General features: G+C 51.9%; 1 protein-coding gene across 16 annotated transcripts in view; it reads left to right on the plus strand.

Annotated features, from left to right (window-relative positions):
- Positions 1–6,044: 6,044 nt before the first annotated feature.
- FoxP (forkhead box transcription factor P) overlaps positions 6,045–20,149 on the plus strand; it is a 284,858-nt gene continuing 270,753 nt past the window's right edge. For 15 of the 16 annotated variants that reach the window (XM_025307961.1, XM_025307956.1, XM_025307958.1 and 12 more), the window contains exon 1: positions 6,045–6,695. Coding sequence is in view for 14 of the 16 variants with exons in the window: in XM_025307956.1 (XP_025163741.1) it covers positions 6,666–6,695 (30 nt within the window). In the remaining 2 variants the exon portion in view is untranslated. The remainder of the gene's footprint in view (positions 6,696–20,149) is intronic. The other variant, XM_025307962.1, reaches the window with a different exon arrangement.

The raw sequence follows: 20,149 nt of genomic DNA on the forward strand, positions 1-20,149 counted from the left end.
TTACTTTTGGTGTTGGGCAAGTAGCGCCCGGCATGCATGGTTCCCTCTGATAGCAAACACTGAGTATCGATCAGTATGACTCTGGTAAACAACTATTGTAGAGTAGTATAGTATAGAATAGGCTGCGCGACCCCTCGCCCCGCCGCCGACTGTCCCCCACAACGGCGCCCCAACCCCGCTGGACCCCTCCCCCTCGCCGACGTCGCCCTGCTCGGCGTCGCATAACCCCTTCGTTTCTGTATGCCAACCCTACGTCCACCCGCTCCTATCCGCAACAACGCCGCCGTGTACTCGCGATATGCCTGCTTACGTGTCGAGCAGGGCCGCCGATTCTCGCCTCTGCAAATTGTACGGGAAAAGACGACTCTGTGTGCCGTATCGCCGGGACGGTTTTAGACAACAGGTGATTTTTGTTTGCGGCGATAAGCTGCACCGCCTAAGGAGAAAATGGTCTCGGGGTTTCATGCGCTGACAAGGAAGACGAGAGGAAAAATAAGATGTATTTTAAATGATAGGGGAGAGAAGAAAGAGAGAGAGAGCGAGAGAGAGAGAGAGAGGAGTAAAGAGAACCTGAAGTCGTTATTTAATAAATTATCGACTTATCTCGTTAGCGCGTTAAATTGCTCTTAGCGAATTTAAACGCTTCATGTTGAAATGCAACTCGTAAATAATAAATACATTGTATCATACGTTATCGCTTGTTTTAAATTCTTTAGGCATCTTACAACTTTAAACGATCACTTTGTACGAATTTCTGTGGAAATAATTCGCGAAATAGCTCTTGTCGTACACGATAAGCCTTTAGTCATTATTAATTTTCCCCCCGTGCCTTTTCATTATTGAGGCAAAAATTTTCTCCTTCTGAGAATTCCGTGGTTAAGTACCGTTGTATATTTATCCCGGGGAGAATTATTAATGCCGCGTACGGTGGGGAGAGAGGTATAAATTTAGGCGCAAGTAGTTTCAGACGCGTGTAGTCCAGCGTGTAGTCCAGGTTATTGACTTTGATATTGAACGTACGGGATGTTACGCTTATGAGCGAGCGGTTGCTTGTGTCGCTAGCTGCATCTATCTATATCGTAAACTCTTCGAATGCCATACGGAAGATGCTCTATACCTAGCCTAACGAAAGAGGAGAATTTTCACCGGGCCGATAGTTTCTCACGATAGCTCTCGAAAGCGATGTATTTTAAGAGAAGCCACACATTTTTTTCGCGACGTACAATTTTGACCGGTGACTTGTCGCGGAGCAGCTTTCAAAATAGACGGCGATTTTCCACCGCTACCGCTCGGTTAATAAATTGTGCACGCACCGTTTAAAAATATTTCACAGCGGGATAAGTCCGTCCCTGATGTGGATGCTAATCATCTTGGCGAAGGGTGTCTGAAATTGTCGCCCCGTGGCGCAACTCCCAAGCTCAGCAACCCCTGCGATTCACCCTAACGGCTCGCTTAACCAAACAACCTTGATAAATTATGCAAAAATCAACAACACTACGAAATGCATCTCCCATGCTACGGCTGGGACGACACGAGTCTGCTGTTACGGCATTCCGAACTTTTTCGCTCTTTCCGTGTTGGACGATGCGCGCGAGCGTAACTTCCGCCCAATTCGCACATGGCTCCCGATTAATTAGACGCGTGGACAGTCTGCAATAATAAACCGTGTCAATAAATTATCGTAAACAATACATCTCGATCTGTATTAATGCTAATTTACGATTTTAGAAAGGTATTTTTTTTTTCTTTTTTTTTTTTCACTTTTTCGTTTCATTTCATTTGTATTTTTTAACGATTGCGTAAGATACAATTAGATTAATGTTGAAAAACAATTGTCGCGAGCTATTCTCTGATATCTATTTTTCCGATAATAATAAACAACGAGAAATAGACAGGTGAAATAATAACAAGTCTCTATGACAGCAATTTCAGGCGTAAATAGGCAATCGTTACAATATTAAAACGCAGAGCATAGCGAGGGCAATAATTCCACAAATATCCATTATTAATCACCCTTTCATACTCATAAACTCGTCAAAAATTCGTCGTTCGCCGAATTGTCATCCACTCGTGGGGAAAGCCACGAGTCGGTCGCGTCACACGCTAAAAAGAGATAAAGAGAGATGGAGGATATACACGTAAAATTGGTTTACAGCCTTTTACAGGACGTTCGCTACATTTTACGCATTTTATTAAAAAATTCTGACGAAATATGATTTTATTACCACGCGGCAGCCGCTCTGCGTTAGAGGCTTTCGCGTCATTCGTGTATCGACGCGTACCGCGCCGCGCCGCGCCGCGCCTCGCCTTGCCTCGCCTCGCCTTGCCTCGCCTCGCCTCGCCTCGCCTCGCCTCGCCTCGCCTCGCCTCGCCTCGCCTCGCCTCGCCTTGCCTCGCCTCGCCGCGCCACACCGCGCCGTGCCGCGCCGCGCCGCGCTGCGCCGCGCCGCGTCGCGCCGCGCCGCACCGCACCGTGCCGCGCCGTGCCGCGATGCGACGCGACGCGACGCGACCCGTCAAATCCGCGAACCAATAAATGAATATAACCCACGCGTGAGAATAAAATCCGTCGCTAAACTGCGCAACAGGTGTTAGAGGTTATTGACAATCTTTTCATCAGGATGACGGTGTTTGTGCGATATCTCGTCGAATATCGACACCGACAATTTCCCGGCGCACAAAGTCCGACCCGATACGCTGTTTATTAAACCAGATATCATTTTTTTCATATTCGATTCTCCCTCTCGCTTTCTCCCGCACTCTCGCACTCGCTCTCTGTTGGTTCTGGAGTTCCGCCCGGGCACGAAAGCGAGCTCAAAATTAGGACAGTTCGACGCGTATGTCGGCGAATATGTCAATAATTTTTACCGACGCCAAATTCCTACCAATAACGCACACGGTGCGTCAAACAAATCTGACATGTATCTTTCTGTATTCTTCATATCATGTATCTGAGTGTCTTCATATATCGGCGAAGAAGGAGAAAGTGAGAAAGAAGAAATAGATTTCGCTGGTATGTGCGATCGAGGAGTCTCACTCCCGTCTCCGTCTCCCTCATTGCTTATCGGCGGGGTGAAAGAAAGAAGCGCTCGAGCGCACTTCTCCTCACACGTCACATCTCGCGACTTGGAGATTAATTGACAAAGCCGCCGGGAAGCTCAAGAATCACGCTTCTGCATTAACCGTTGCAATAAATTCTCACGATGCACCCGTGTGAGCGGCCTCGCATACGCGTATTGACACGCTGCTGCAGCCTGGAAACGGTTGTCGCGTTTCCAATGCGATCCTCTAAGTGCAAGTTGCTCGTCGCGAAAATGGGGTAGTATGTATCTTCAATCACCCGCTATTCCCGGCATCTCTTCCTCTTCATCAGAGAGCGTTATCAATACCGGCGTCACGCTCTCGGTATTGTGTCGTGGTTCGGTACCGTCACCAGAAACAACGCGAACAACAACAACAAACAACAACAAACTAGCCCGCTATGAAGTCTGCGGCGCACTGTCCGTACTCTGTCTGCCTGTCTGCCTGCCTGCCTGCCTGCCTGCCTGCCTGCCTGCCTGCCTGCCTGCCTACCCACCTACCTACCTACCCACCTACCTACCTACCTATCTACCTGCCTACCTACCTACCTACCTACCTACCTACCTACCTACCTACCTACCTACCTACCTACCTACCTACCTACCTACCTACCTACCTACCTACCTACCTACCTACCTACCTACCTACCTACGCGCGACCTGCTTTCTCGACATTGTCGCCAGCCCATCTTCAGTTATCATGTTGATTATAGCCATGACAGTTTCTATCTTACCCGTTGTATGTTCTCTCTCGGTGGGAAACTTTGCTGCCATTTTATATAATCTTGACGAAGATGAGGTGCTTAGAGCGACTATAGCTTATCAGATCAAGATATATAACGATATATATAGGTACACAGAGAGAACGATTTAGTTGAATTTAACAAATGCTTATTTGGAATAGTCGAAATAAATTTTTTGTTTGATCGAACGAAGTTTCGTTTGACGCAACAGAAATATTTGGTTGCAGCTTAGTTCCAACGAAATGTTTTTGTTGCGTCAAACAAAATTTTGTTCGATCAATCAAAAAATTTATTTCGACTATTCCAAATAAGCATTTGTTAGATTCAACTAAATCGTTCTCTCTGCGTATATGTCGCGTCTCCGTGAGCACGACTCAAAAATACCAAATCTCTGTCTCATGTAGCAATCTTGCAAAAATTTTCAACAGGAAGAACCGAAGAAGGGGATCTACGAAATAGTGTGTGTGTCACAGTCGAAGTTTCCGTTCAAATTCTTAAAATAGTACGTGTCGGAGATATTTTAAAGTTGCTGACCCGTCTTTCGCTTCCACCGTAAATTTTTTTGAAGAACGTCGTTCCTCTTGCGGAGATGCGAGATGTCGATAACTGCGCACGACGCGAGCCTGTAAACAACATAATAACGTTAATGCTTCGGATTCGTTAACGGTAGCGGCAGAATAAAATTTTCTTACATGCTGTAAAATTATATGGTTACGTCGTAGCAAGACAAAATAGTCTGGCGATCTCAGGCGGGAGAGATCGAGCGATTGTAGATTGGTTTCCATTAATATTTGGTCACGTTGCAAATGAGGGACGAACGCGCATCGAAAGCTATTCGAGGGTGGTTCAAGCGAGAGGATGGGAAATTATGCTGAGCATGATGAATACATCAGAACAGGTCGGCTTTAGTCTGGTCTTAGGAGTAGGTCGAATCGATAACAATAACTACATGGACATCTATACTCCTACCACATACGATGTCAGAGCTTCGTTTACGATGAAGGGACTTTGTCAGTTCTGTACATGCAGCGTGTTCCAACATTTAGAATGTGATCAAGTCATTTGAAACGCGCATGCAAATGCAGCTGATTTAAATTTCGGGTTTTGCGAAAAAAGAAAGAATACGATCGAAAGGAATCATCCGAAAGAGACCGGACCCAAAGCCATCCACTTCTGAGACTATGGCATGAACAATACGAGATTAAGTGAGTAGAGAATAAGAAAAAAGGAGAACAATCAAAAAATTGAAAAATTCACAAAGACACCCTGCTGCCGTGAAAAACGCAGCTCATACGGGACAAGTTGCACGAAAAGAAAAAGAAAATTAAAATTCCTATACAAATTGGAAAACACAACCGTGTGGATCAGCACGCCGGACGATGCTCGGCGAAGCGCGCTGCGGCGCAACCGACAGGACTGCCTCTCTCCGGAGAGCCAAGAAACACCCACGCTAACCGAACGAGGGAGAGAGAGAGAGAGGAGAGGGGAAAAGAGAGACAGAAAAAAGAGAGAGAGAGAGGGGGAGAGAGAGAGAGAGAGAGAGAGAGTGAGAAAGGGAGAGAGAGGGAGAGAACACGAGAGCGCGAACCGTCTAGATGGAGACGGAGGGTCACCCTGCGAGAGTGCCGTGGTAACACACGTGCGAGGAGGACGCTCGGTGCTGGAGAGACGAAGAGGAGGCCGTCGAACGGAGGGAGACTCTGCGCGACGTCGACGGGAGCGAGACGCCGCGATGGTCCTCACAATGCGCCGACTCAGTAGCCGCGTGCTCGCCGCGGCCGGAGGGTTTCGCGGCTAAGCGGTGCCGAGCGTCGCACAGTCGCGACGGCAGCCACCGGCGCGCGGTATACCCCCTTTTCTTCAAACCAGACGCAACCCCGCACCGACGTTCGGCGCACGTTTTGCCTGTCCTCCACGACGGCGAGGGAACGTTGCCTCAGGTTGCGAGAGAGAGAAAGAGAGAGGGTGTCCTCCGCGGCCGCCCGCCGCCTCCAACCCCCTCCGGCATTCACCCCCGGAGAGTGAGAGCGAGAGAGAGAGAGAGAGAGAGAGAGAGAGGGAGGGAGGGAGAGAGAGAGAGTGAGTGAGTGAGAAAGAGGGAGGGAGCGGAAGGGGGAGAGAGAGAGAGAGAGAGAGAGAGAGAGAGAGAGAGAGAGAGAGAGAGAGAGAGAGAGAGAGAGAGAGAGAGAGAGAGAGAGAGAGAGAGAGAGAGAGAGAGCGTGAGAAAAGAAGAAAGAGGGAGGGAGAGGGAAAGGGTGGAAAAGAGAAATCTGCGTCTTCGGGAAATCGGTAGCTCTCCTTTCATCGGGGTCGCTCGTCAACTTCGACGGCATTCGACGAGAGCCGGCATCGTTCTTCAACTTCGTGACGGTGCACGTGGCGCGTGCGGCACGCGGTGCTTCGAAAGAAAGACAGATAGATAGGTAGACGGATAGGTGGGTAGGGTAGTAAGCACAAGCTAGAAAAGTCGCGAGAGAGAAGGGCGTGAGGACGACAGAGGGAGTGAGGGGAGAAAGAGAGAGAGAGAGAGAGAGAGACAGAGAGAGTGAGTGAGGCAGAGCAACATAGAGGTGCAGGGGAGGAGAGAGGCGAAAAAGGGAGAGAGGTGGCAGAGAGACAGAAATCTAGAGGGGGCGGGCGGGAGGAGAGGAGGGTAGAGAGGAAAAGAAACGGAGCACGAGGAGAGAGCAGCTACGCACCGGCGGGAAAGAGGAGTTGACGAAAGCGAAGCAAACGGAGTCTCCTCGTATCTTCCTTCTGTTTCTTTCTTGTCAATCTTATCACGTAAAGAAGGACGGAGGAACCGACGGTCACGAGCGAGTCGGCGAGGAGGAAGCGGGACATGCTGGAACCACGCTGGAGACCCGTCCAGGTAGCCTTACTCACCCTGCAACACCTCTTCAATGCACTGCCTATGTCATCCGATGTCAGATGCCTGCCTGCGAATGCTCGTTCACTTAATGCACTTGCGTCATAGAAATATCCTCTGCCTGTCTTTACCTCTCTCTCTCTCTCTCTCTCTCTCTCTCTCTCTCTCTCTCGCTTTCTACGTGTGAATGTTACTAAATGTTTCTGTTTCTCTCTCATTCTTATCCCCCTGTTTCTCTTTCTCTCTCTCTGTCTTTCTCCCTCTGGCTCTCTCTCTCTCTCTCTCTCTCTCTCTCTCTCTCTCTCTCTCATTCTCCGCTCGATCGCTTGCCTGTCTCGCTATAGCTGTCACACTTTTTGTCACCGGCTTCGTATTCGCCACCCTTACCACCCGCGCTCTCTTTGCATCGTGCTGCACCCGCCGTCAGACCGGTGACAGCCACGTGCCATCGGCGCTCTCCTTCGCGCACTGTTACTCCAATTTGCAGTTTTCCTTTCATACGCTTCCCGTTGGGCGCGCACTCTTTTGTACGCGGTTTATCACTCTTCGCTTCGATTCGTGCTGAAGGTACAATCGCGCGGAGCCCTCGTTTGCTCGTGTGTCTCTGGAATGTAGCTTCTTCCGGCCAGGATAGACATGTTCTCGATCGAGTTTCGGGACATTGTCCCGACGGGCCTGCAGCTTCAGAAGCGTGTTTTAGCTTCAAGCTTAGACAGTCACTTTTGTGTCTCCTCGCTCCCCTCGTCGCTACGTGTGATTGTTTAGCAGCTCGGTCTCACCACGACGCACGTCGTTTCCGCACGCTCTTTCCGCAACTCTGCTCGCGCTCCTCTTCTTATTGTCTTACAGTGCGTTTTGTCGTATCGCTGATTAAGACTGCGTCAAGTAACGCAATTACATCGGTTCAAGTCGTCCGAGAATTCATGGACAGTCCTCTGCCTGTGGGCCTCCGTATATTTTAGAATTTACGTTATGCGACTGTGTGTGTGTGTGTGTGTGTGTGTGTGTGTATTCCAAAGTTCGATGAGCTACCGTTGAGCTTGAGGCATCCTAGAGTGCGTGGCACGGTTCCGTCGCTATTAATCTTATAAATTACGTTGTAAATATGGACATCGGGATTTATAGAGGTGCGAGAGCACGGACGGTGTACGCGAAAGCAGCGGGTATTTCGCGCGATTTACTTTAATCGAATTTAGGTCGTGACGAAAATAGCCAGGACGCGAATGGAGATTATAGCGCGGTACAAATTTCAGACTAATCGATCAGTCTTGCAAGAAACGCGCGTTCGACGGTATCTGTCATTCCTTATTTACAGCCTCGCTCGACTTTCATACACACACACACACACACACACACACACACACACACACACACACACACACACACACATAGACACACATTCGACTTAAATACATCGAATACTTTTCGAGGTTTCGGTTTGCGCGCGCACGCTCGCGTGCCGCGAGAATATCGTCCGCTAAATATCTCGCATCACCCGCTTCCCTCCTCTCTCGATTCGACAACGGTGAGCAAGGTGTCGCTGCCAAAACAGCCGGGTACCGGTGGATCGGCTCGCAGAACGACGCGTTATCGCGTTATCGTCTCGGCAAACAGCTGCCAAGATGCGCGGATGATTCAGCGCGCTGAATGATGATTCTTCGGCTAATGTTAAACAAATTAAGCGCGACGTTCGCGTAATGCAGACAAATGTTCTTTGCTTCGAGAGATTTCCCGATTGATCTTGCGGGCCTCTGCCGGCCGCAGTGATATTCGTGGAAATGACACTTTAACGATCGTGACAAGACAAATAGGCGCGCCGGACAAGCCGAATGGCTGGTCAAATAAATCTCACTACACCGACCCAAGATTAACTACGCTCGAGTCACTAAATACGTACCTGCCGTGCTACAGAAAGCTTTTGCGCTAAAGCGCATTTTTCCGAAAATAATCTTGGCAGCGGCGCGCCGTCTTTGAAACCGCCTGGAGTCCCGAGTAATCTAATATCGTATGAATCACCGTGCGCCATTGGCTGAGGAAGTCCAACGACTTGTTTCGAAATGCCTCTGACAGGCTGACAAAAATTCCTATTTCGTGTTTCGCCGGCCGTCACGCAACCGCCGCGTGACGTACGTTCCGCCGCTAGGACTTTGCTACCACGCGACCAACTTCAAACAAAGTGATCAAATGGAGAGATCTCAGTGATCATCGCTCACGTTCGCGCGCGTTGCAGCCCGACCACTTTGCGCGAGGCGCGTTGGCCACATTGTGAAACGGTGCGGCGTCTGCTGCTTATAATCACCGGTAGCATCCGGCTTTTCGAGTCGCGCCATGCAAATTCCGCCATCACCGATGGCGCGCGATGACAGTATTTAGAATGTCCGTCTGTGGACGGACAAAACGCATGATAAAACAAACACGTGTCGCCACGTCGAGTCGTTTAGTTTAGTTTAGCGCAGCGAGGAGCAGCGCCGTCGCGCTTCTATTTCGAGAGACTTTAGCCGAGAGTGCTGACACTGCCGCGTTTCTCGAGCTTTTTTTCTCCAAATCATAAACATATTATAAGACAACCACCGGGGGGGGGGAAGGGGGGGGGTGATGTTCGTCGGCACGAGACGATCCGCGGGGGATCGGGCCGGTCGCGCGCTTCTTTCAAGATGCTTTCCATCCGGTTCGCCGCTGAGCGCTCGCTGCGCGACGGCGATCGCCGGCGCTGCATGTAATTTTAGCGGGGAACGTAATGTAATTCCCGCGAAAGAACGCGGCGCAGCCGATACTCGAGTTTACAGTGACAATCGGCCTTTAAATTCGACACCGGGATCATCCGCTCCTTCCACTCGTTCGCACGAAACATCGGAGATGGCATCGTCGCGCAATCGAAGGGGCGAGAGAGACGGGAGGGCGACGGCAGTTACGCTTCAATCGGGGAACGCTCCATGTTACCTGGGAATAGGGGTGATTTTTTCAGAAGTGTATAGCCGATAGGAGTAGTCGGGGGTTCCCGTTGAGGGTTGTGTGTGGGTGGTTGGTCTACGAGAGACCGTAGAAGTCCCGGGTGGTGTAGTAGGTGGAACACTAGAGACGGAGGCGGTCCTACCCTGCTTGGGGGCGTTAAAGAAGCGGGTGGGGTTGGCCACCCCCGCACGTCACAACCCTTACACCCCGCGTCTCCGGGAGTTACCTCCCCCGTCCCCTTCCCCCCCTGCCCCAGCCGGTCCTCCCGCGCCGGTGCCCCCCCGGATCTCTTCGATCCCATATTCGCCAATCAGCCGACCCATCCTGCTCTTCGGCACCCTCTACCGACGAAAGTTGCCGGCGGCGCGCGGCCATCTGGTTCTCCGGCTTCTCCTCCGGCTGACCGTCGATTTCTTCAAAATTCGAAGATCAGCCCGGCGAGAGCGCGGGAGACGCGCGGCGCCAGGCCAGGCCAGCAGTTGAGCCGAGAGAGAGAGCCGGGCTGTGTGAGCGGCCGCGCGAGGCGAGGCGAGGCGAGGCGAGGCGAGCTTCGTTCGCGGCGGACGGCGGACCATGAGGAAGACACGTATTTAAGTAGCAGCGCGCGCGCGCGCGCGCGCGCAGCGGGCGTCGCGCGATAACCCACCGTGCGCGTCCGCGTATTCCGCGCTTGATCGATTCTGTGCCGTCGGGAAGTGTTTTGTGCGCGATACAGGCCGGCTGGCCTCCGCGAGCCGCGAGAGAATCGGGAATCGCGTCGTAGCTACGGCTGGTGACTTCGGCCTGGCTGTCACGCCTTCTTCATGGTCGCGCCGGGACGACCAGGCCGACACCAGGCGGCAGAGGGTGGTGTGCGTCAATCGTGATATATATTTCGCATCATCCCCGCCACCTTGGTGGCTTCGCCCATTTTCTCACCTCCTCCGCTGGTTCAGACGTACGTGCAGAATACGCGCGCGGATACACACACATACACATACATACACACACACACACACACACACACACACACACACGCACACACACACCTACGGTGCATACACGGACGAAGTGCAGCGGGAGCTAACACAGCTGCGACGGCATAACCCCCCCGTTTTCGCGCTTGCTTGGCACGGCACAGCATCCCTCTTCGGCCACTTCCGGCCAGACCAGGCTCCGCCCACTTTTATATTAATCACGTCTTGGTTCGCTCCTGGCTTCTGTTCTCCATCTTTCTTCCCCAGTGAGCGATTTCCTACCGCGGACGCCTGGGAACCACACCTTTGCCCGTTGGCTTATTCATGTCCCGGGCTTGCGACGCGAGCCTCGACGTCTCTCTCTCTCTCCCTCTATCCCTCTATTTTTCCACCCCCTTTCCTCGCCTTGCCGTCTCTCCTTCTCTTCTCCTCTCTCTTTCTCTCTCTCTCTCTCTCTCTCTCTCTCTCTCTCTCTCTCTCTCTCTCTTTCTCTCTCTCTTTCTCTCTTTCTCTCTCTCTTTCTCTCTCTCTCTCTCTCTCTCTCTCTCTTGGCCGATCTCGCGGAAATACAACGACGATGCGCTCTAGACGTGACGCTGCAAGGCTGATGGAGATATTCACATAGCCGTTCGCGGGCGAGCTCGCGTTGGCTTTTCGAACGCTTCGCAAAGACGTATAGTTCGATTAATTTATATATGGCTGGTCGCGGTGATAACAATGTTCCGTCAGAGTGTGAACGAGTCAATTTTGCACTCAGCAGCTGCAGTCGCGTCTCTCTTGACGCGACCGCGAGGGCCGACGAGAGAGGGAAAGTGAGAGAGAGAGAGAGAGAGAGAGAGAGAGAGAGAGAGAGAGAGAGAGGGCTTTGTGAATTGGAATCCCGCTATATCGACGGCTATGTTGTCGGCAGTATCGCGAATTATCTCTCCCCCGTTCTCGTCTGCAACTTCGAATCCTCCTGTAATGAATTGGGACGGCGCGGCATTGTCCCGAGTCAACTGCCGATGAACTTTTCCACTCGGAGAATTTGTCATGATATTCCCGGCTCTCGATCGCTTTGTATCCCCCAACGCTCTCGATACTCCCGCGACGCGTTGATCGCGCGACGGACGCTCGATGACGGTTTCTTTTTTCTTTTCCTTTTTTTTTTTTTTTTTTCCATTTTCGAGAGCACTCGCACGTTTCGAGGCATCTCGGCTGAAGACGGCCACTCGGCGCGGTGAGAGCCCGGCGAGAGAAAGGGCGAATCGCGGTGACTGCGGCGTTCGTGCGTTCGGTGGCGGCGTAATGAATAATAACCTGTTATTATTACCAGGCCGAGCAATAAACACGCAGCCCGCGAGCGCGCGCGCTCTCCCGCGCCGCAATAAGGCTCGTCACGCATAGGCACGACATTTGTTTCCGCGCGTGGAGTGTGCGGGCTGTTACGAGAATGCCACCTTCCTACAGATATTGGCTCCATTGTTGCACGTTGTGTGTATCGTGACTGCTTCTCCAGCGTTTCCGCCCCGTCGCGACCACTTTACCGCCGCTTCGTCCGCCACTTGGCTCTCTCTCTCTCTCTCTCTCTCTCGCTCTCTCTCTCTCTCTCTCTCTCTCTCTCTCTCTCTCTCTCTCTCTCTCTCTCTCTCTCTCTCTCTCTCTGTCCTTCCTCCCTTTCCCTCGTCGATATTCCACCTCGTGTCTCTCTTCGCTTTTAATTTCTCCTGCGACACCTCCGTCGCCACGTCGAGCGCCGACGGCGACGTTGCGTCCGTCGTTGAACAGTTGGCGACATTCGGCTGGGTTGTGTTTCGGGTGTTTCGACTCGACGACGGAAGCGCGCGTGTCCGCCGAACCCAACGATGATTGTCTCTCGCTACACGAAATCAAGATCGATCCGGCACGATGGCTCTTCCGCGCTGGCCGGCGACTCTTGTAATTTTTATTACACGTGCGGGTAAAAAATGAAAGGGAAAGATCCGCACTTGTTAGTAGGTACAATGTTAGCATGAGATATCCATCGTTACACATTCTATGTCGTGACCACCGTTTCCCGACCTACCACACCTTACTGCTCCCTTTTTAACGTCGCGCTGCACAGAGAAAGAGAGAGAGAGAGAGAGAGAGAGACCCGCTGTTTTCACCCCAGAGATCTTACTCGTAGCGTGCTAGGCCGACTATAACACGCGTTACCTACCGGCGAACCGGCAGACCGAGGGAAGCTCTCCCCTCTCCCGAAGGCGAAATCGCAAAGTTCAAGTCGGCGAAAGTTCATCGTGACGTCTATCGATTGTCCCCACGCGCGACTCCTTGCTTCGTTAAATGGACATTGTGCGAAGTGTCGTCGCGCGGAGCCTCGTCGAGAGTTACCTCTGTTGCTTTTCAGCGAGACAAAGCGGAACATCCGCGCGAGATTGCCTCTCGCGCGCGTTTCCCAATTTCGACGATTCCGACGATTGCCGGGGCGATTTTTGTCGCTCGCATCGGGCGAAAATGTGCCGCGGACGAAATTAGCGGCGGCGGCGGCGGCGGCGGCGGCGAGGCGAATCGGCCGAATTCCTATAGCCCGGTTCATTTTGTCGCGATAATACGCATTCCATGTCGTTCCGGCGGCGCGTGTACGGCAATGCATCATCGCCCACGCGACGGGTATTTGTCAATAGAAACAGGCATCGACGCCGCAACCGCGGCAAGTATACGTCAATATACATAACGGCCGGCTGTTGACTTGTTACGTTGTCGAGTACCGCCGATGATTCGATGATTTGCCGATCCGTGACTACCCCCGTGTCAAATATGCCCCGCGGCTGTTCTCGCGGCCGCGTTAACACGGAGAACGCCGGCCGTTCATTTGCGATCGGCGCGCTAACGCGCGCGCGTCGTTACATTAGATTATCAATCCCGCGATTGTGATGCGCCGACGGTTTGTACTTGGACTCGTTACGCCGCCGCGGTAATGGCCCTCCTCCTCCCTCTCGTCGCCGCGACAATTTCGCCAACGCCCGCTTCCCGTCTCCGCCCGCCGCGCGCGACACGCACCCTCGCGATCGCGACTGACTGGGAATCGCGAGGATTCCCGCTCATTCTGTGTGTGAGATGACGTTTCTCGTGTCGTTTTACACACACACACACACACACACACACACAGAGAGACACATGAATAAATGACAAATTAGCGCAGGAGACGCAGTCCCTTTTCCAACTTGGAATCCCGCTGCTCGAGTCGACCGATTATTCGCTGTCGATACCGATTCGCGCGATCGAGCGCACATGTGCGCAAATTTCGTTCGGCAAATTTCGCGTCGCGTCGCGTCGCGTCCCGTCATCATTTCAGCGCGATCGTCAACACCGCGAGGAGCGCGATGCGCCGCGCCGGAATAGCTTGGCTCTATTCGAAATACACTCGCGCGTCTAGGGCTCGCCGTTAAAAACGTAATAATAACAATTGAAACGCCGGGCGGTGTTACGTTGTCAGGCGTGAGCGATGACTCGTCGATCCGTGACGGAGCCGTGTCAAATGTGCCCTCTAGCTGTTCCCGTGCGCGCGCTAACACGGCCGGCTCATTTGCGATCGGCGGCGCACTAACTCTCGCTCGTCGTTACATTAAATTATCATGCCGTGATTCTGATGCACCGGCAGTTTGTACGGCGACTCGTTATAACACGATAATGGTTCTGCGCTCGTCTCTTCGCCGCGATTAGCGTTAAACAGACACCCGTCCACGCAAACCCGTGCGCGCGCGCGCTCGCGCTCTCTACGCGCGTTTGACGACGCTGACGTCAATAACTGATGTATCTGCCGCCGTTGAATCTTCATTGTGACAGCTTGCAGACTGTTATGGCGGCCGCCCGACGACGACACTAATGGCCGAATCGGCATTCCGCTTCAGCTCCGAGAGGATCGAACAACATTGCCCCGTGTGTCTTGGCGATTATCGATTCGCGTCTACTTGTATCTACGCGTACTTGCCACGCCGGCTGGATCGCGCGAAGAAGCGCGGAGGGGTTGTTTCAACCCTTCTTCTCGCCTCGTCGTCCTCGACTGACGAATCGTCGCACGCGCGCGCGCGCGCGCGCGATTGCGCGACCGATATTCTCGATCGTGGCAATTACGCGTGCGAGACGTAAGCTCTGAATAATACACGCGATTGCTACGCGGCACGCTATGCTTGCGAGCGCGAATGACCGCGTCGGATGAGTGATCGATTGGCCGGCGGGAGGGGGGGGAGGGGAGACAGTGGAAACTGACCTACTCGCGTCAGGCCGGACGACGGACGACGTTTAAGACACAAAGGACGCGCGCGCGGCTGCTCCGCCGCGGTGCTTGATATTTCGTTCGGTCGAGTATCGCCCGTACCGTTGTCTCCCCCGCTCCCCCCCCCCTCCCCCCCCCCGTTTGTGTACAAATCCACGTAATAATTGATGTACGAGCGGGACCACGAATACAAACACGCGGCGGATTTTAATATGCCGGTCGCTCTCTCCAGCCAATGTCCGGCGCTCGGCGGGATCTCTATTATATGGACACACGGGCGCATTGCAAACGAGATGCATCAGGAAACGCACGCGCGCTCGCGCTCGCGCTCGCGCGACCAATGCAGAACGAGTGGATAATGATCGGCTTTTTTTTTAAGTCCAACCCGGCTACTGGCCGCGCTCTCTCGGATCGCCCCACCGACAAAGTCGGCAACCCTTTTCCCGACGTCCCGCAGGGAATGTGAAACGCGCTTTGTACGTCGCGATTTCGCGTTTTCGTCCGTCCGAGAGCACAATGACGAGGGCGGTCGTCCTTTTCTACTGAAAGAAAATCCGTAATCTCGTGTAACGGTATACTATCGGAAGACGCGGCCGCGAACGCATTCGCCGGGAGCGCTATTAAATGACTTGCGAGCGATTTTTTGTGCGTCGCATCGCCGACGACAAAAATACGGAGAGAGAGAGAGAGAGATAGAGAGAGAGAGAGAGAGAGAGAGAGAGAGAGAGCTCTGGCTTGACTCTGGCTCTGCCTGAAAGCGGAATGAGAACCGGACACCGAAAGATGCTGCTTCCTCATTTATCTCCGATCGGAAAATACACGGGAATTTCATTAGCGACACATTTGCGCGCGCGCGCGCGCGCACGTTCACTCGGTGCATTTGATATTAGAGAAGGGAGAGAGCTCGTCTGATATCGTGTTTACGTCGGTTAAATTGGAACAACGCGACGCCTGTGTATCACCGACCATTCTCTTCGCCTTATCAATAACTTTCACGGCGAACAGGAGGTACACATATATTTATGAGATGCTTTCACGTTACGTAGTTGGTGTGGGGGGGGGAGGGGGGAGTGTCAGTGACGCTCGCTTATCTTTTTGCATGTATCCCCGTTTGATATTGCTAATTTCCAATATACGACGCGATGTTGTTTGTGGATGGAGTGACCGATGTGTGTTACGGCAGCGCTAACCTTCTTACAGTACACCGATGAAACTTTATATCGCGCTTAAAAAAGAATGACGGCCGTGTGACGGAAGCTTTCTCTTTTTTCCTTCTTTTTCTTTCTGTTATATTTATTCGTGCGTCTAAGAATGAAGTTTACGAGGGGTAATAAAAATACCGGAGCGAGTTGACCCGAATGAAATCTGAAATCACCGCCCCGTTGTGTACCAATTATCACGGAGATGTGTGCGTGTAAAGGGGTTGGTCGACGTGCCAGCGAAACACAAACTGCGATAACCGTCCGTATCTCCTGCCTTATGGTCGGATTGGTCTGACGTGAGTAGGTCAGTTTTCACTGCCGAATACCAACTGCAATCGGACTATGTCGCGCTAATAAACGCACGGATCTTATGAAGTGCCTTTCGCCGCCTCTGGCTTCTCGGCGAGATCTATCTGCCCATTCTTCAGCCCGATTCTTCATAAAAATTTATTATATTTAATAATAATCAGTGAGTCCGCATATCTAATCTTGATGATCGAAAGGACACTGTAGTAAACAATTAAGAATTCGTTATTAAATCTGTCGGGATACTTATTGCAGCAGAAAGTGCTCTCTCTCCCCCCCTCCCTCCCACTCTCTAATTTACTCCTTGAAGAGCTTTGAAAAAATTTATCAATTCAATCCTAGCATTATTCTTCTCGGCTGACTCAAACCTAATTATCCCTTTAGATTTGACAGTTAACATTTCCAGGCTTCTTAAAAAGCGGATAACTTCTCGCGATCTGTCTTAAAAAATAAGATTTTCATCCGGCCACGTGAGCCACTTTTCGGCCGTGACTATTTTCATCATCATGGGAGCTGCATTATAGGTCGCATAGACTCGTCTAAAAAAAAAAAAAAGTCTGCCGTAACCCGGCGAAATCGCGGTATCATTAGTGCCTGTATTATTGCAGCAATGACGCGCATATACACACACACACACACGCGCGCGCGCGCGCACCGGCTACAAGCGCGCTTTTCTCAGGCTCCGTTGGAATAGGAAAATCGGTCGTGTTGATATCGCTATTGAAACAGTCGATCATTACGCACTCGTTCCGCATTGGTCGCGCTTCCTGATGCACCTCGTTGCAACGTCACCGGCATAATGGAGAGACGCTGCAGCGCGCGCGCGCTCGTCCTGCTACCGACGGCATATCAAAATGCAGCTCGGCCGTGTTTGAATTCGCGGTTCCATCATGAATCAATTACCGCGTGGATTCGTACACAACGGCGATCGCGGCGAAAGCTCGCGCGCGCGTGAAGGATGAGGAACATAAAGGGGGAGCTTCTCGTGGCTGGTCCGGCGTGCAGAGAACGAGAGGGCGGGAGATAGAGAGGGGGGGGGATAGATTGCGAGAGGGACGGGGGAGTAGGGTCGCGCAATGTGCGTCAGTATACGCGTGTCGTTGTTGCACACGCGAAAGCGTGTTACCCTCCTTCCCCGCGGCCAACCCCGGTCGAAGCGGGCTTCATCGTTTCTGCACGAATGCGCTCGCTATCGTCGTACACCGATCGTTTCGTTTTTTCCGCCCTGCTTTCGCGCTTTCCCGCCGCGCCTTCTTCTTGCTTCTGTTCTTTTCTTTCTTCTCCTTTTTCCTCCTCCTCCTCTTCTTCTTCTTCTTCTTCTTCCTCCTCCTCCTCCTCTTCCTCTTCCTCTTCCTCTTCTGCTGTCTCTCCGCCCCTCGTGCTTTTTTTTATTTTCCTACGATAATCATCCCATCCAACTTTGCCCATTCGAAACGATGGCGCAAGTTCGTCGAAGTCACGCCTAGAGAAAACGCGGAGGATTCCGTGCAGAATAAAGAGAGCCGCGCAGAGAGGTAGCGGTAAGGGGGTGGCTCTTTATTCCCTACGGGGCGAGCGCGGCGTTCTTCCGCGTATAAACGTCGTCGCAACGATCTCGAACGCATCCTGCTTGTTAAATAGCCGTCGCTCTCATTAATTACCTCCGAGCGAAGCGAAGGCGAAATAGAGCGGACTTCCGATCGCCGTTACGAAAAAATGCCACCCGCGGAACTAATGAAAGCACACCGACGAGTCCTTTTTTTTCTTTTTTCTCTCGGTCATCGAGAACGGCCTTGCGGATAAAAATATTTCGCTCCGAATGTCTAAAAATTAAGCGAAAGAAGGAGGGAGAGAAAGAGAGGCACCGCGGCAAACTAGTAAACAGATTACATAAAGTGATTCACTTTCGACACGCGACGATTATTGCTAATTCGATGTACTTCCCGTCTGTCCGTAGTTTGTCTCTCATTCACAAAGATTTCGTTGTCGCTCCGCGTATTTCCGCACCGGTCGTCCATCCGTCATTCTTCAGCGACTGGCTCTCGGGACGATTCTCGTATCTCGGCTCATCTTTTCCGAATATATAGCTTATCGCGTTATGCAACCGCGCCTAAATTTAATTTAAACGAGTCGAGGCGGCTAACGAAGAGTTGTTTTCGCGCGGAAGTGTATTTATAACGGCAAGATCGCTTCTAAGTCCTCCGAGGCGACCATTCAATTTTTCAGCGATCCGCTCTTCGCGAGAGCGCAAACGAGAGCCGTGTTACGCAAACCTCGAGCGACGAATTATAGAAATTGCGGAAACCTTAGAAAATACGCGGAATTGTGCAGGAACTCACTCGGAGAGGTTCACTCGCGGAGTCGCACAGCCTCGCACATATTGCAGAAACGGAACAAATATCTCTCATCTATATCGCAATAGAGCACGGCGCCGAAGATTCCGGTGCCGTGCTCCTCCGCAGCGATACGATCGGTGTGCGTTACACGTTTTCTTTTATCTGCTGATAAAAGCGAAGCGCGTCTTACATTAGAACAACTTGATCGTGCCGGCAATTGAGCCGGATGACAACAGCAACGGCGCTCGGCACGGCGATAAGAGAACATTCAATAAACAAGTAAATAAACAATAAAGCGTCAAGATACTCTTACCGCTCTTGTCGTCCTTATCTGTCTCGTCGACTTTGGCCTTGGCGGGACTATGAGAATCGCGAAGACAAAGTCTGGCGTTGCTCCCGTGCAATTATATATTAACCTCTCTCTCTCTCTCTCTCTCTCTCTCTCTCTCTCTCTTTCATCATAATTGCTGACTTACAAACTTTCACAATTTGATTGAGGTAGATATCGATCATCGATCTCGCGCGCACACGCGTGTGGATGCGAGATAACCCCGCGGCCGACTTTATCGGAAATTATTTATCACGAACACGCGCATTGATTACTGATTATTTATTTACAAGATATTCCAGCATTCGACTTGAGATTGAGTCTTACTTGATATCGTGTTTATTTATATCGCGCTTTTAGATACCGCGTTACTTGCTCTCAGTGATGCTTTCTCTCAACCGCGAAGATCGACGGCGCGGAAAATAACGGAGAGACAAACGAGTTCTCCATACGCGTTTCGCAATCGCGTCTTGAAAGCTTGAGGCTCAATTACGCAGCCGAGATGTCGCTAATGTCAAACTAGCGAGGCAAAATCTGTTTCTCTCCACGCCTGACACGCGAAGCAATATGTCGGACATTGAACGAAACAATTTTCCGGCGAAATATGAGCGGTTCAGAAATTCCGGTTGCAGTTATCAGAATCAGAATTCTGATCTCGAGCCGGAGAGGATTCTCCGCTCTTTTCAATCGGGATTCCCGAATTGTTCGCATTTCAGCAGAAAACTGGTTTATCCGACCGAACAGTTTCCTCCGTTCCGCATCACACGTGTCTCTTCTCCAGCCTCTCCGAGCGCGAATTGTCAATTAGAGACGCGAGTTTAAATCCTCGAGAGCACGCTCGCTCCACGCCGGAGAAGTGCGTGCACCGTTTCGCGACGTCGAAGCGGCGATGACGCGATGACTCGCGTATCGAACGCCACGACGCGACGTGTGGCGGCTCTGGCGCGTCCAGAGATTTTACGGCCCATCTCGCGGCTGAGCAGTCCTGACACTCGTCAAAATTTTACGTCACCGGCCAGGTAGATAAGGCGCAGCCGCGTGTTAGACGAGTCGCTCCGCTCGCGCTCGCACGACGACGCGCCGTGCAACATCGTTGTCTCCTGAATCGAGGAACAGGAGACCCATTCGTGATACCCACGCGGCTCACTTTAAATTCCTCGA

The sequence above is a fragment of the Harpegnathos saltator genome, unplaced genomic scaffold, assembly GCF_003227715.2.
Source record: "Harpegnathos saltator strain DR-91 unplaced genomic scaffold, Hsal_v8.6 scaffold132, whole genome shotgun sequence".
Classification (NCBI taxonomy): Eukaryota; Metazoa; Arthropoda; class Insecta; order Hymenoptera; family Formicidae; genus Harpegnathos; species Harpegnathos saltator.